Source organism: Hevea brasiliensis, chromosome 1 (genome assembly GCF_030052815.1).
Source record: "Hevea brasiliensis isolate MT/VB/25A 57/8 chromosome 1, ASM3005281v1, whole genome shotgun sequence".
NCBI lineage: Eukaryota > Viridiplantae > Streptophyta > Magnoliopsida > Malpighiales > Euphorbiaceae > Hevea > Hevea brasiliensis.
Window position 1 is genome coordinate 26,712,602 of NC_079493.1, and position 14,418 is coordinate 26,727,019.

At 33.1% G+C, this 14,418-nt stretch overlaps 2 protein-coding genes and 1 pseudogene across 2 annotated transcripts; all 3 read left to right on the forward strand.

Moving 5' to 3' along the window:
- The first annotated feature begins 2,116 nt into the window (after positions 1-2,116).
- LOC110655074 (rust resistance kinase Lr10-like) lies at positions 2,117-4,196 on the forward strand (annotated as a pseudogene).
- A 1,082-nt stretch (positions 4,197-5,278) lies between these two features.
- On the forward strand, positions 5,279-6,298 carry LOC110655064 (non-specific lipid transfer protein GPI-anchored 5-like). Its single transcript, XM_021811241.2, has 3 exons — positions 5,279-5,705; positions 5,794-5,904; positions 6,171-6,298. The coding sequence occupies exons 1-3, from the start codon at positions 5,387-5,389 to the stop codon at positions 6,296-6,298; spliced, it is 558 nt and encodes a 185-aa protein (XP_021666933.2). The 5' UTR covers positions 5,279-5,386.
- A 2,978-nt stretch (positions 6,299-9,276) lies between these two features.
- On the forward strand, positions 9,277-13,999 carry LOC110652704 (uncharacterized). The gene is made up of 4 exons (XM_058153066.1): positions 9,277-9,316; positions 10,066-10,183; positions 13,542-13,645; positions 13,716-13,999. Exons 1-4 carry the CDS (start codon positions 9,277-9,279, stop codon positions 13,766-13,768), a joined length of 315 nt encoding a protein of 104 aa, XP_058009049.1. The 3' UTR covers positions 13,769-13,999.
- The last annotated feature ends 419 nt before the right edge of the window (positions 14,000-14,418 follow it).

The following is a 14,418-nucleotide window of genomic DNA, read 5'->3' on the forward strand; positions in this document are numbered from 1 at the left end:
TAAAATTATTTTATTAATGATTTTGACAGCATGAGCATGATTTTATTGAATAGAAAATTTATTGTGAAATTGATCAAGCGTCTACCTGTTCCTATTCCGTTGTATGCTATAATTATCATTCACTGAGCATCTAGCTCAAACCACGTTTTCTCATATCGCATTTGCATCAGTCACGATCCAAATATTCAGTCTATTTTCTGGAGAGGGACAACCTTGATTTGTTCTCATGGTATGCCCGAATTCATGTTTTCTCGGGCTAATAATTAGTTTAGTTTATTGAACAGTTTCAGTTTTTATTGAAATATGTAAAGACTCCGCAGTTTACCTATGGATATTTATGATGTTTATTCAGCATTTTGTTTATTTGGATTTTGTCTATTTTTGGGATTAGTAAGTGACAATATATTCATTCAAGATACTCTGATAAGGCTTGCATGATTTAAGAATACTTAAATTATGCGCCGGTCACGATTCAGAATTTTGGGTCGTGACACTTAACAACCATCCAAACTATCTAATCTTAATTCTAATCCCCAAAAAAGAACCTCCCCAACCATATACTTGGAAAGCTTTTCAAAGGAATTGTCGGGTCACGTGACGTGAGGTAAAAGATCATGTACTAGGATCGCATAAAATGCATCAGGTAATACCCAAAAAAAATGGTAGAGTCATATCGGTCTCACTTAAGTACCACTTCTTTAGACAATATTTTCTAGACATGTAATTTATATAATTTTAATAGAATCAAGTCCACTAGTAAGTATTGACTTCCCATAACACTGCCACGGTACTAAAGATTTATACCACAAAGGCATAGATAGACAAGAATCGCCACTCGGGTAATAACTGAGACATATTCATTATTTATTCCAAGGAACATTTGATTGAGATATCAATTTTTGAAGGACATATATTATAAAAACAATTAATTATTACTAATAACTACTACTACAGATAAATTACTAACAAAAAGTTCATTTGTGCAAAAATTTCTATTTTATGACTAACAAAAAAGTTAAATTAAAAAAAATAAGAAAGAAAAAGATAATGAAGAAGAAAAAAGACGTGAAAGAAAAAGATGATAAAAAAATAAATAAAAAAGAAAAAGATAATGAAGAAGAAAATAAAGGAGAAACAAAATTGATTAATGGAAAACAAGAAAAGATGAAAAAAAATAGATAAGGAAGAAATGATAGAAATAAGAAGAAAGAGAGAAATGAGAGAAAAAGAAATGAAAATAAGGCGATGAAAGAAAATAAGTAATAGTTTATATAAGCGAATTAGCAACTGATTTTAATAATCGATTCAGTCGATTGCTATTTTTTCAAAAACTGGCGGGAATTTTCCCTATCTTAATTAGTAACTGATTTTAGTAAGTTACAAAAATTAGTTACTAAATTGTGGAGTCAGTTAGAAAGGGCTCTACAATTCAGCAACCGTTTTAAAATCGATTACTAAATTTAATAACCAATTTAAAAATCGATTATTATTAGCGATTGATTTAACAAATTGGTTGCAAACATAGCAATTTGCCATCGGTTGCAAACATAGCAATTTGCCATCGGTTGCTAATAGTATATTCAAAGTTTGTTTATAGTGTCGATTTGCAGTCAATTTAGCAACCAATTATATTTTGGTTGCTAATAGTAATTGAATCTTGAATCTGTTGTTAAAATTTTGCTCCATACTATTTTATTAAAAAAAAAATCAAAATTGCAAATCGATTACAAAATCAATTGCTAATAGCAATTAATTCTAGTTGTTTGCAAAAATTGGTTGCAAATCTGCGTTTTCTTTTGTAGCGTCAATTAAAATTCACTCCCTGCTATCCAAACTCTCTCTCTCTCTCTCTCTCTCTCTCTCTCCTCTCAAACTCCATACCAAACTACTTGAATATCTTTTATTAGGATGGGATTGAGTGCCCAAAACAAAAAAAAATTATATTGCCATTCCAATCATCTATCACTAGTGGTGTTGACACAATTTACTGTTTCTATATAATTTAGTTTTATATTCAATAATAAACAGCAAAAAAATGAAGTTTTATCGTCCAAATATTTATATAGTATTATAAATGGAAAGAAAAATACTCTTTGCTCACTTTACTGGATATGCAAATAAGATTGTAGATAGCAATGGTGAGTAATTCAAAAGAAATGAAAATGTCTTTGATTTGGTTCATTATATTCCTTGTAGATCATGTATTATGTCTTATTGATTGCAATACATCAACGTGTGGAAGCTACGGCCCAGCCGTCCGATTTCCCTTCCGAATCAAAGGCAGGCAACCACTCCACTGTGGCTATCCTCAAACTGAGTTTCATCTTTCTTGCTCAGAGAAGAACGATACTGTTCTGGAGCTGACGACTTCATGGAAACTCTTAATCCAAAAAATTGACTACAAATCTCAAGTTATTTATGCTAATGATCCAGAAGGCTGCCTCCCAAGGAGGCTTTTGAACTTCAGTCTATCTGTTTCTCCATTCCATTTTATGGACTACGCGTATGAACTCACCTTATTCAATTGCTCTTCAAAGGGAGATTCTGACCCAATCCTCTGCCTTAGTAGTCCACAATATCAAGTCTATGCCGTTTATTCAGCGAGTTCTATCGGTGCCTTTGACCTGTTGTCTTGCACTAAGATACGTGATATTTCACCGGTTCCATATGATTATCTCCGTTACCAGCAAAGAATTCTTGGTTTGAGTTGGGACAATCCCAAGTGCAAAGATTGTGAAGTTAAAGGCAAGTACTGCAGATTGAAGAGCAACAACACTGCATCTGAAACTCAATGCTACGGCATGCTCGTTTTCAAGCCACATAAAGGTAATTACGTATTACTTTGTTTTTGCTTCATATAGATTAAATTACAAAAAATTTCACGGAATTTATTTTATAAATGAATTCTGAACTGGAAAAATCTAATGATGCCATATTTTTTATTATTTATTTTTTGCAGGGATAGCAGCCAAATTTATAGAAACAGGTTAGCTGTCTACTCTATCTCCACTTCTATACATAATTCATTAGTTATCTAGAAGATGGGTTTTCCTGACTAGGAATGTTTTATATATACACAGGTGTAATCCTAGGTTCTATCCTTCTTGTAGTAGCAGCCATTCTACTCCACCGCAGGTATAGGTTCAACAAAATAGAAAGACAATATCAATCCAAGATTGAAAAATTTTTTGGATGACTACAAATCTTTCAAGCCTACTAGATATTCCTATGATGATATTAAGAGGATGACTAACCAATTCAAAGACGAATTGGGCGAAGGAGCTTATGGAACTGTGTTCAGAGGAAAGCTATCTGATGAAATTTTGGTAGCTGTTAAAGTCCTCAATAACTTCAAAGGGAATGGAGAGGAGTTCGTCAATGAAGTTGGAACAATAGGCAAAATCCACCATGTCAACGTGGTTCGCTTGATTGGATTCTGTGCTGACGGGTTTAGAAGAGCTCTGGTTTATGAGTACTTGCCAAATGATTCTCTACAGAAATTCATCTCTTCAGCAGACACCAAGAACCATTTCCTTGGCTGGAAAAGGCTGCAAGATATTGCTCTTGGCGTCGCTAAAGGAATTGAATATCTTCATCAAGGGTGTGATCAGAGAATCCTCCACTTCGACATTAAGACGCATAACATCCTGCTTGATCAAGACTTCAATCCCAAAATCTCAGATTTTGGATTGGCTAAGTTCTGTGCTAAGGATCAGAGTGCGGTGTCCATGACAACGGCGAGAGGGACCATCGGCTATATCGCACCTGAAGTGTTCTCAAGGAACTTTGGGAATGTTTCCTACAAGTCAGATGTTTATAGCTTTGGGATGTTAGTGTTAGAAATGGTTGGAGGAAGGAAAATTGTTGATGTAACAGAAGAAAATGAAGAGCAAATATACTTCCCAGAATGGATTTAAGATCTTTTAGAAGAAGGAGACGACCTCAGGTTCGAGATCGAGGAAGAGGGAGACACTGAAATTGCAAAGAAACTTGCAATTGTGTTACTCTGGTGCATTCAGTGGAACCCAACAGATCGCCCCTCCATGATAGTTGCTGTTCATATGTTGGAGGGGAAAGGAGAGAATCTACCAATACCTCCCAATCCTTTTAGCTCTTCAGTTCCAACAAAAACAAAGGCAAGAATACCAGGGAAACTACTTCTCCAAGAGTTGGAAGTCATCTCAGAAGCAGAGTAAAATCATAAATTGAGATCATCTTTTGGCTTACTAGTTTGTCACTTTCTTAATCTACCTATGTACTGTAACATGATAAGAACTAGTAGTATCCAAAATCATAAATGCTTACAAATTACAATAACAATTTAACATATTTTACTTACTTTATTGCAATTACATCACATGCTTTGGGAAGTTGATAATGAATTTTTGGTAACCAGTCTACCAGCTGAGCTCATAGATTGAAATGAAGCTAATGCATACGTTTCAGTGGTAATGCGCTGCACCCAGATGTTACCTTATGGAATTGTTGAGTAATAGACTGATATGCCACGCTACGGCCGTTACTCAGATTTTGCTGAATGGATTTCAAGGCCTTTGTACTGTGTTTACTTTAAGAATTAATTATTCCATTAACCCCAGAAAATTAAATTCAATTTTTCATGATAAATCTCAGTGTTTTATCTGTGAAGGTACCTCAAAAGTTTGGTTACAATATAGATGCCAAGAAAGTGAGATGGATTATTATTATTATTATTATTATTATTATTATTATTATTATTATTTTAAGAAGGGAGATGGATACAATATTGCATTGCTCTTTGACATTTTATAGACGTTGCTTTATGTGTACATGCTCAGTGATCAATGATCAGCACACCATGATCAATTGAAAATTTTACTACTCTGAATTGATCGTAGACAATAGATAATGTAAGAAAAGCACTAGTTACACCCAGAAATAAGAATTATTGCAGACTTCAAGTCAGAATCAAACAATCGTAAGTTCAAACTCATAAACCTGGAGTTGGATTGTCAAATTAACACTTCATCACCCCTTATATCATAAAATTATGGGTTGTTAAAACAAACGAGCTGGACAATGTTGAACTTTATATTTATTTATGCCTACAATAAGAAATTCGACTTTCCAAGTAGCAAGAATGGTTGAGCTTCTTATTTCAGAATATTAATTTCTACCATATAACCTCCTAAATTAGTAAAAGTTGGCCATCCAAACGTAACTAATTAGATTCTCTTCCTCACTAGCTCCCACTATAAATCCTGCTCTTGAGCTTCACTCTCAACTCAATTCCTGAACACAGAACTCTCCAGTAAGAGTGAACTGCCAACAATCAGACATATAGCGATCCCATTCTCCCAACAATATTTCTAGCCTTCTTTTCTGCCATAAAATCTAGCAAATCCAAATGGCTTCAAAAGGGCTTGACATGTGTGTACTTCTGATCCTTTTGATGATGCTTTGTCATGGAGCCACTGCTCAATCAGGCTGCACCAGTGCGTTAGTGGGCTTAGCCCCATGCCTAAATTATGTCACAGGAAATTCCTCAACCCCATCATCTTCCTGCTGCTCCCAGCTTGCTTCTGTTGTTCAATCTCAGCCGCAGTGTCTCTGCGCAATGCTTAATGGCGGTGGCTCATCACTGGGCATTACCATTAACCAAACCCAAGCTCTGTCACTTCCTGGAGCTTGTAATGTGCAAACACCACCGGTTAGCCAGTGCAATGGTATGTCAACTTGGACATTTCATAGTTTAAAATTTATAACAATATTTGATATAGCAATATTGATTTGACTTGGTTATTTTTCAATCAGCGGCCAATAATAGTCCAGCAATTCCACTGATAGGTTCTCCAGTGCCATCAGATTCTTCGGATGATTCTCAAAAAACTCCAAATACACCATCACTGCCAAGCATTCCTGCAGGTTTGAAATAGCCCTTCAGGCACAAGCCAAATTTCAAGTTTGCAAATCGAATTTGAATATTTCCAAAACTCCAAGTGCCCTGTATGGCATTTTCCCCTCACAGAACACTAATTTAACTTGACAGGATACTTATTTTGAGTTTTGACATTAAAAAAAAAAATAGAAATTAGCTGTGTGACAAAGGAAAAAATTAATATCAATGCATTACTGTATACATAAATTTGTTTCTCCATTTTAACATTCTGATGATCATTTATTCCATCCAGGAAGCGGTTCTAAGACAGTCCCAACAGCAGGTGGCACTTCAGCTGCAAGCCTCACAAGAATGCAACTTCACTTCACCATATTTATCATTTTCATTGCTTCATGTATTTCAAATGGCATTAGATTCTAAGCTTTCCTCGTAGATTTGGAGCTTATTCTGCTGTTTGCAGCTCTATTATCACCTGAAACCATGTGCAAATAGTATTATTGGATTGTTTCTGATGGATTTGAAAGATTGTTACCAGCATAAGAAGCTACTTCTATTCCATTTTTTTTTTCTTAAAGCTGTGAAGTTATATATGCAATTTAGTGGCTTTTGGCCTAGTTAAACAAAAGCTCACAGAACCAGAGAGTCATAGAAGTCTGACTTTATTCAGTTAGATGATAAATTATATATATATGTGTGTGTGTGTGTGTGTGTGTGTGTGTGTAAACTCAATGTTGAGTTGGTTAAGTACGAATCTGTTATAAAGTAGGAAAAGTTGGTGAACAATAAAGCCCCTCTCATCTCCGTAGAAGCAGCAGAAAATGTTAAACATCAACGATACTCCTCATTAGCCAGAAAGTGCAATAGAAGGCAATGGAAGCTATTAGAAGGGAGATTATGCTTTCCTTCGCTGTAATAAGGACTTGGTGGGCAGAGGCTATGGCGCAATCAAGTGCACCAATGTGCTCATAGGCTTGTCTCCATGCCTAGAGTACATAACAACAAACCCATCAATCAAACACATCTTCACAATGTTGCACACAGCTAGCTAACAGGTCAGGTCACAGCCTCGGCGCCTGCGTGAGGTCCTTAATGTTGGTTCCTCTTCGGTATGGCTTACCCCAGAATGTTAGAAGGTAGCTTTGGTATAAAGGTGAAATTACTCTTATTTGTTACATGAAAGTCACGAATTTGAGTTACGAAAACAGCCTTTTTACAGTGCAGGATAAAGATGCATACATCAATTGTCTCCAAAACTCACTAGTGTGAAATATTTCGGAGTCACCTTTTTTGGACTAGAAAGTTCACTTGGCTCTATGGTTGCACGCGGTAGATCATAGCACATCCATTCAAGAAAAATTAATACAATTTTAATCACCTCAAAATAAAACAATGAATCTATTTATTAGTAAATCATTTATCATGACAAATTTGTATAACCTCTTTTTTTACGATATTATGTAAAATTGATTAACTAAACCAAATGACATTCATAATTAAAAATATTATTATAATGTAAATATACAAATGTCTCAAAAAATAAAAATATTAGCTAAAAACATATCATTGCATTTATTCAACTCTCAACTTTACTAATTTCCTGGTACATTACCACCAATCATGCGGATCAACAAGTCTTTGCGATATTCCCAAGGACATCCGAGCAATGCTCTCAACATTTCAGGTTTTTGAATAAGAAAAATATAAGTAGTGAACATGCAATTTTGTTCAACCCCTAATTCTATTAAAAGACTCCACACATCACTTTCTGGGATTGGAAGTTGGTTAGATTTTACTAACTCGGAAGCTGAATTCATAATTGCTTCAGACATTTTATCAAGTCCTTCCTTGATTAACAATGCTGCCTCATCAACATGTTTTTTCTTGGCCTTCTTATGCATATGGGAAGTTGCAGACTCAAAATGAGCTTGAGATCTCACAATTGCTCCAGGAGATGTCAAAATTCCAACATCATTATTACAATTTTCAAGATTTTCTAAATTTACCTGTTGTTGAGATACCATTAAATCAATGCTATCTATGGTATCCATCAATTGAAATGCATTAGATTGTTCTCTCCTTTTGTTTGTTTTTCTTCTCCTTATTTCTGATGCAGTTTCAGCATGTTCTCCAGTAGCCCTATCTTGACTATACAATTTCTCATAATTTCGAATAAACTTGTTCATCCATTTAGCAGCATCGGATTTAACCTTAAAATAAACAAGAAAATTAAAATTTCAATATGGAACTACATAAACAATTAAAAAAAGAAAAAAAAACTAATAATCATTAAGCAATTTGTTTGCTTTGTAGTTTTATAAAATTGTTTGATAAGGTAGTTGTTATTTATGCATGTGATGATATGAATAATAATAATAATGAATTTCCTACAATCATATAAGTAAAATAATATAGTTTCACTAATAAAATATTATGTTAACAGTTTCAATACTATAATAAAAATTCAAACTACATACCAAAACTTAAAAAAAAAAAGATGAATATGAATAGGTTTGAGTTGCACTTGAGACTACTTTCAAGTAGGAGACAACATAATTAAAGAGATGATCATTTGGAAACTTTGAAGATTGCATTAACTACTTGGGCTAATTGGACTGACAATAATATTGATTCTGCCAGCACTTCAGTTTTCTTCCAAGGAGTTGTAGCTGCACATCTAATTCTGTAATTAAATTATTTTTATTACCATCTTAATGATTATATAACACTAATTTCTTATACTAATAATAATAAGTATAGACTTAGATAGTGTTAAATAAAGGGATATATATATATATATATATATATATATATATATATATATATATATATATATATATATATTTTAAGTAGAGATTGGAGAGTGGGACTAGAACTTCAATCTGTTAGTGAGTTGCATGCTTTTATCCACTAAACTAAGTTAAACTCAAAGGCGGATTTATTCTTATAAAAGAGGAGTCATTTGACCCCTCTTTTTTTTATCTTTTTTAATTCACACTTATATATTTATATATTGATTTAAATTGACTACTCATAAATTTAAGCATTGAACCTATTTTTTTCAATGGAAAACCTATTTTAGTAATAAAAAATTAATTAGCCCCCATGTATTAAACTAATTATTGTATATTTGTAGTGTGTGTGTACCTGTATCTAAAAAAATATGAATCTCATCTTCCTAAATTTAAGATTTAACTGCTTTTATATGAATATATATCATATCATTCGTCTATATGTTAGTCGGAAATTTTTTTTACTAAATTTCGCCACTGGCCAGACTAAGAAAAAAAGATTAATTCTTGGAACACATTGAAGTTGGGGCTGAGTTGAATTTTTGACGTTATAAGGAATAGAATGATCCAAACCCAAAGGCAGGCAAAGGCATTAATGTTTAGATTCTAATGGCTAACAGAAGACCTGAAAGGATGTTTTCTGTAAAGTGTTTTTAATTAATATGATAGATTTTAATTTTTTTTACGCATGGAATATTCAATCTTGAAATTAAATTCAACAAAGCCATAGAATCGATAACTTTATGAGAGAAGATAAAAAAAGGAAAAGCAAAATAATAAAATGGAGAAAATGAAAAAAAAAAGAAAAAAGAAGAGAGTAAAAGAGAGAGATTTTGTACCAGGTGGAAGTTCTCTCTCATGGCGGAAGCTGATTAGTGAGACAGAGGGAAAATAAAGACGGCAGAGAGTGAGATAGATAGGCAGTAACAAAGAAAGATTTTAGGCTTAGGGTGTCCCCAAAATCACCCTGCCTAATTAATATTAAACTCTAAAATAATAATAATAATAATAATAATGAACTCTTTTAACCAAATTAAAATTTATTCTTTATTATGTGAACCCTTGTGATTTTAATTATTATTATTTAAAAATATTTAAATTTTTTAATTTTGTGTATTTTAATTAATAATTTACATAAAAAAATATTTTTTATTAATAATTTATATTTTAAAAATTTTATGATTTTATAAAATATTTAATTTTTATTTATTAAAAATTAATATATAAAAATTTATAAATATTATCATAAAAAAATATATTTTATAATTAATTAATTATTAGATTTGATTGAACGCCTCGTTTAAGAATACCTACTCGTTGCCTTAACTAATCTCAGGTTAAACAGTTTTCAAATTATGACAGGGGTAAAATAGGAAGTTAAAAAATAAAATTTAAAAGCCTCACAACAAGACGGCCTTTTCGCCATCAGCTCTGTAAATTCTCTTTCGCGGGCAATTCTAAGCTATACTCTACCTATCGACACAACCCCGCTAATCCTAGTTGCTTTGAGTTTCAGGTAAACCCTCTCTTCCTGTTCAAGGGCAAAGGTGATAGACTGCTGTCACAAATTCTGATGTCCAGTTGCTTCCAATTTTGATTAGATTTTCAAATTATCGAATACCCATTATTACTTGTGCCGAATTCGAATGGGCTTTGCGTTGGAAGTTAAAAAACTTGAGTTTGGTGGTTTTTGTTGTGGTGGTGTTTGTTCCTGGGGTTGAGCTTGTTTGTTCTGATTCCAATTTGGTGCCATTTCGTTTTGATTTTGTAATTAATTGAAAGGAATTTGCTTTTCCGTTGAATGTTTGGAAATGTATCTGGATTTTACCAGAAAGCTAGGTGTTTTGATGACGATTTGCATGTTTTAGACTTTGTACATTTTTTTAACTGTGGAGGTTTTGGGCTTTCTCCAGTCAATATTGATGAAGTTATTTTATAAGGACTTTAAGACATAATTCGCAATTGGATGTATGTCTGTGAATATGAGATTTGTGGTGTTGCATGCTGGATTTTCCCTTTATTGAAATTGTTAGCTCAAATGCTCAAGGTATCATTTGTGTCACAATTGTGCGTGGAATTTTTATCATCAATACACTTGTTGGATTCTGACCGTCTTGTATCAGGGAGATATACATTCAATTACTAGGGAAATTAAGAGGCCTTATATAATTCACGTGTCAGTTTCACACACAACATACAAACATTTCTGTGGCTACATATTTAGGCTGTTGCTTTCTGCTTTTAGATCACTTGTGCATGGTTAGGAAAGTTGTTAACAACATTACTGTGTTGAGTTTGAACTTCAATCTTTCTCTGTTGGATGAAACCATTGTTGGGGGCTGACACTTGAAAGTTAGGTTACAATGGGATTTATAAAATTTGTGAAGTGGAATTAAGGGTTTAAACACTAGTTTGGAAATTTCAAAGCCAATTTTGTTTGGATTAAAGCTCTGTTGTATATTTTTATTTTGATTTAGAAGACTGAGTTCTGCGTAGTATTCATCTTTCTCTGAATTAACATTGGATTTGAATCGTGCATAATGTTAATAGTTCTTGGATTAGGTATGATTTTACTGCTTTTTCTTCCATTCTTTCATTTGTGTAGTCCAGTTTATCTTCTCTCCCAACCCCACCCTTAGAAAAGATGCTTCCTTTTCTCTTGTCTTGCTTTGAGAATCTAAATGTTCTGGATGTGGTGCCTATTGTCATTTGTAGTAAGAGAACTTTTGGTACTTCAGAATATATTGAGAAAAACTAAGGATTTTTATCTGGAAATTCTAGAGTGGTGACAGAGTTAGAGAAGCAAGCTTCTTAGAAATTTTGGATAACTGAACATTGTCAAGAATGGATGATGAGGTCTGTATCTTATTAATATTGTTTATGCGCATTTATTTCTGTATTTTCTAATTTTATTAATTATGAATAAAAATTCATAATTTGGGATGTTTGTTGAGCCATTCCCCATTCCCCATCCATTAACTTTTTGATAAAGCTGTTCTAAAACATTGATTGCGGTGCCTTGTAGTCAGTCAGTGCTGTCAAGTATATTTTTTTTGTTCTATGGATGTCATTGCCTATTAGCATACATATAAGATTTATCAATTTCAATATCGCTATTATAGCATTGTGTGACCTATTTATGTAATTGTTGTTTGAATGTTTTTCTCTTGACAAGATTTTAATGATTAGTTCATTTGGTGAGTTGTCAAATTGAGAATCAAAACGTCCTTTACACTTTGTTTGGATGAGGGTGAAAAGGGGTAAATAAAAGCAAAGAGGGGTAAGTAACTTGTGTACCCCTATTTGGAAAGAGGTGAGTGAGTGGAGGGTAAGCGTAAATAAAGGTAAGTGTTACCTTCCTTGACCCTTCAAATTTCAATTGTCTTACACCACAATTTGGTAGGTGTAAGGAGAGGGAGGTGAGAGTTATAAACTATTTTATTTCTTAGAGCCCTCAAATCTATCATTTATTCACCTCTTCGAAAATATAAAAAATATACATTACTTCTTTTTACTTTTTCATTAGTTCACCTCTTTCCAAACATATCATCCCCCCTACATATCCTTTCTTACCTTTTCATTAATTACCTTTCCCTCACTCCATCCAAATAGAGCCTTAGTAAATTGGAAATCAAGAATCAAATTGTAAGACTTGTTATGGATTCTAGAAATTGATGAAAAATGATGTATAGCCATGTAAAAGAAACAAAATAAAATTTGATATATTTTAACAAACACATCAACCTTAGAAGTGAAAATATAATAGTGATGCAAATTATTTGTAACACATTGATATTAAATTTGGATGTCTTGTGGGTTTTGCTGATATTTCAGGGGTTTTAGTGAAATTGCTGATCAGTGTTATCCTTCCAGATACTTCTGTGAAGGTTCTGTGATCTCGTTGTCAGTGGAAAATGGGTTGGAAACTGCTGAAAAACTAATTAGGCACTGGAAAGTACTAAGAGGTGATAATGTAAGACTCATATCATAAAATCGCTTCCTTTCCTTGCTTTTCACTTTTGCTGATGAATAATTTTTCATTTTGTAATTTATCTTTAATAATTTAAATTCCTGGATAATGATAAAAAGGGACAAGGGTAAGGGTGAGACTGGTGTTATTAAGCATATCATTCATTCTCAGAATCGTGTTATTGTTGAGGGAAAAAATCTGGTGAGGAACTAATTTTCTATCTTGTGCTTCAAGCAACTAATTTGAGTAGGTGTTATATCTGTTTAGGATTATTTTAAGCTGTAATGGTTTATTTTCGGGATGCTTAGGATATGTGAATTATAATAATTTTTTCCACGGAGCTTCTATAAGGTGATAATTTTGGTGTGTTTGTTCCCAAGGAATGTTGTAAAGGAGCTCATTATCATATATTGTGGCACAGGTGTGTTTGTGTATCAAGTGGAAGTGATACGTGTTTATACTTGGGGGATTAAATTTTGTGTTGATTGTAATGGTTGGCATCAAGTCGTTTTCTTTGATTGTCAACTTGTTGCTCATCCATCACCTACATATTTTTTCAGCAAATGCGCTAGTAAATCTGATTGCTTATACTTAAGATCACTATATAATATTCGAATGAAATCCCATTAATTAGACGTGTTTGAGATTTTAAATTTTCTTCAAAGGCATGCTTCATCATAATTCTATCTAAAGATTCATTTAAATAAATCAAATGTCCGATCTGAAGAATTTCTCTTTGCTTTATTATTTTTCTTGTATATAATGTTCCTTTCCTACTTTTAGCATGTTTACACCACGTTAACTTATTTGATGAAGAGAAAAATCAAGGCAAGTGCAGGATTTTATTCATTGAACTAAATGTTATGGTAGATATCTTCCATCACTTTCTCCTTTCCTGTTGCAGGTTAAAAAACACATCAAGGCAGGTGAAGGTCATGAATTTGGGATCTTTACAGTTGAAACCCCATTTCATGCCTCAAATGTTCAAGTTCTTGATCCAGTCACTGGGTATGGTCGGAATTAAAGTTTTAATCACCGACATTTAGCAATTTATCTTTCTTTCGTTTTATGTTTGAAGTCAGATTTCAAAACTATGGAGGAAACCTTGCGAAGTGGGAATTAGATATCTAGAAGATGGTCCAAAGTGAGAGTTTGTAGAGGCTAAGGGGCATCTCGGTCTGTAATTTCTCGTCCTGAGATTTTGAAGATTAGGACAACTCCAAGACCTACGGTAGGCATGTTGGGAGGCATGATAGACTTTAGCCTTTAGATGTTTGGCGTAAGCATAGTAGATCTAGTTTATAACCTTGCACGGGTAATGATGAAGGGATATACAACTATCTATTAATAAATATAAAGCCTAAAATTATTAGTATATTATAAGTATTTGCCTCAAACTGCTTTATTAATTTTTTTTTTCCCTCTCTTTTGGCAGCTGGTCCTAGGCATAGAGAGAATTATGATCCCAAAAACTTGAAGTGCATGGCTCTACTTTGTAGAGAAAATGGACTTGGCTCTACCCAACAACTAGCCCCAGAGGAATAAGTTTACTCAAGTTTTATATTTAGCTTAAATATTTCATCCTAAATGAATGTGGAATAACATATCTCCTCATGTTCAGATATGAATATTTAGAACGTGAAGTTTACACATGCAAATATATCTGCAGGTGGTCTAATATGAAAACGGTATAAACTCTAATGTAATGTAAAGAAAATAGATTGGATTTAACTCTAAACGAAAGCCACCCAAAAACTAATTCAAGGAGAGTAGGTTTATTC

Coding starts and splice junctions, on each gene's coding strand:
- LOC110655064 (XM_021811241.2), top strand. CDS start 5,387: ATGGCTTCAAAAGGGCTTGACATGTGTGTACTTCTGATCCTTTTGATG. Junction 5,706..5,793: donor ACCGGTTAGCCAGTGCAATG/GTATGTCAACTT, acceptor TTTTTCAATCAG/CGGCCAATAATAGTCCAGCA. Junction 5,905..6,170: donor ACTGCCAAGCATTCCTGCAG/GTTTGAAATAGC, acceptor TATTCCATCCAG/GAAGCGGTTCTAAGACAGTC.
- LOC110652704 (XM_058153066.1), top strand. CDS start 9,277: ATGGCTAACAGAAGACCTGAAAGGATGTTTTCTGTAAAGT. Junction 10,184..13,541: donor CTAGTTGCTTTGAGTTTCAG/GTAAACCCTCTC, acceptor TTCCTGTTGCAG/GTTAAAAAACACATCAAGGC. Junction 13,646..13,715: donor GTTCTTGATCCAGTCACTGG/GTATGGTCGGAA, acceptor TTATGTTTGAAG/TCAGATTTCAAAACTATGGA.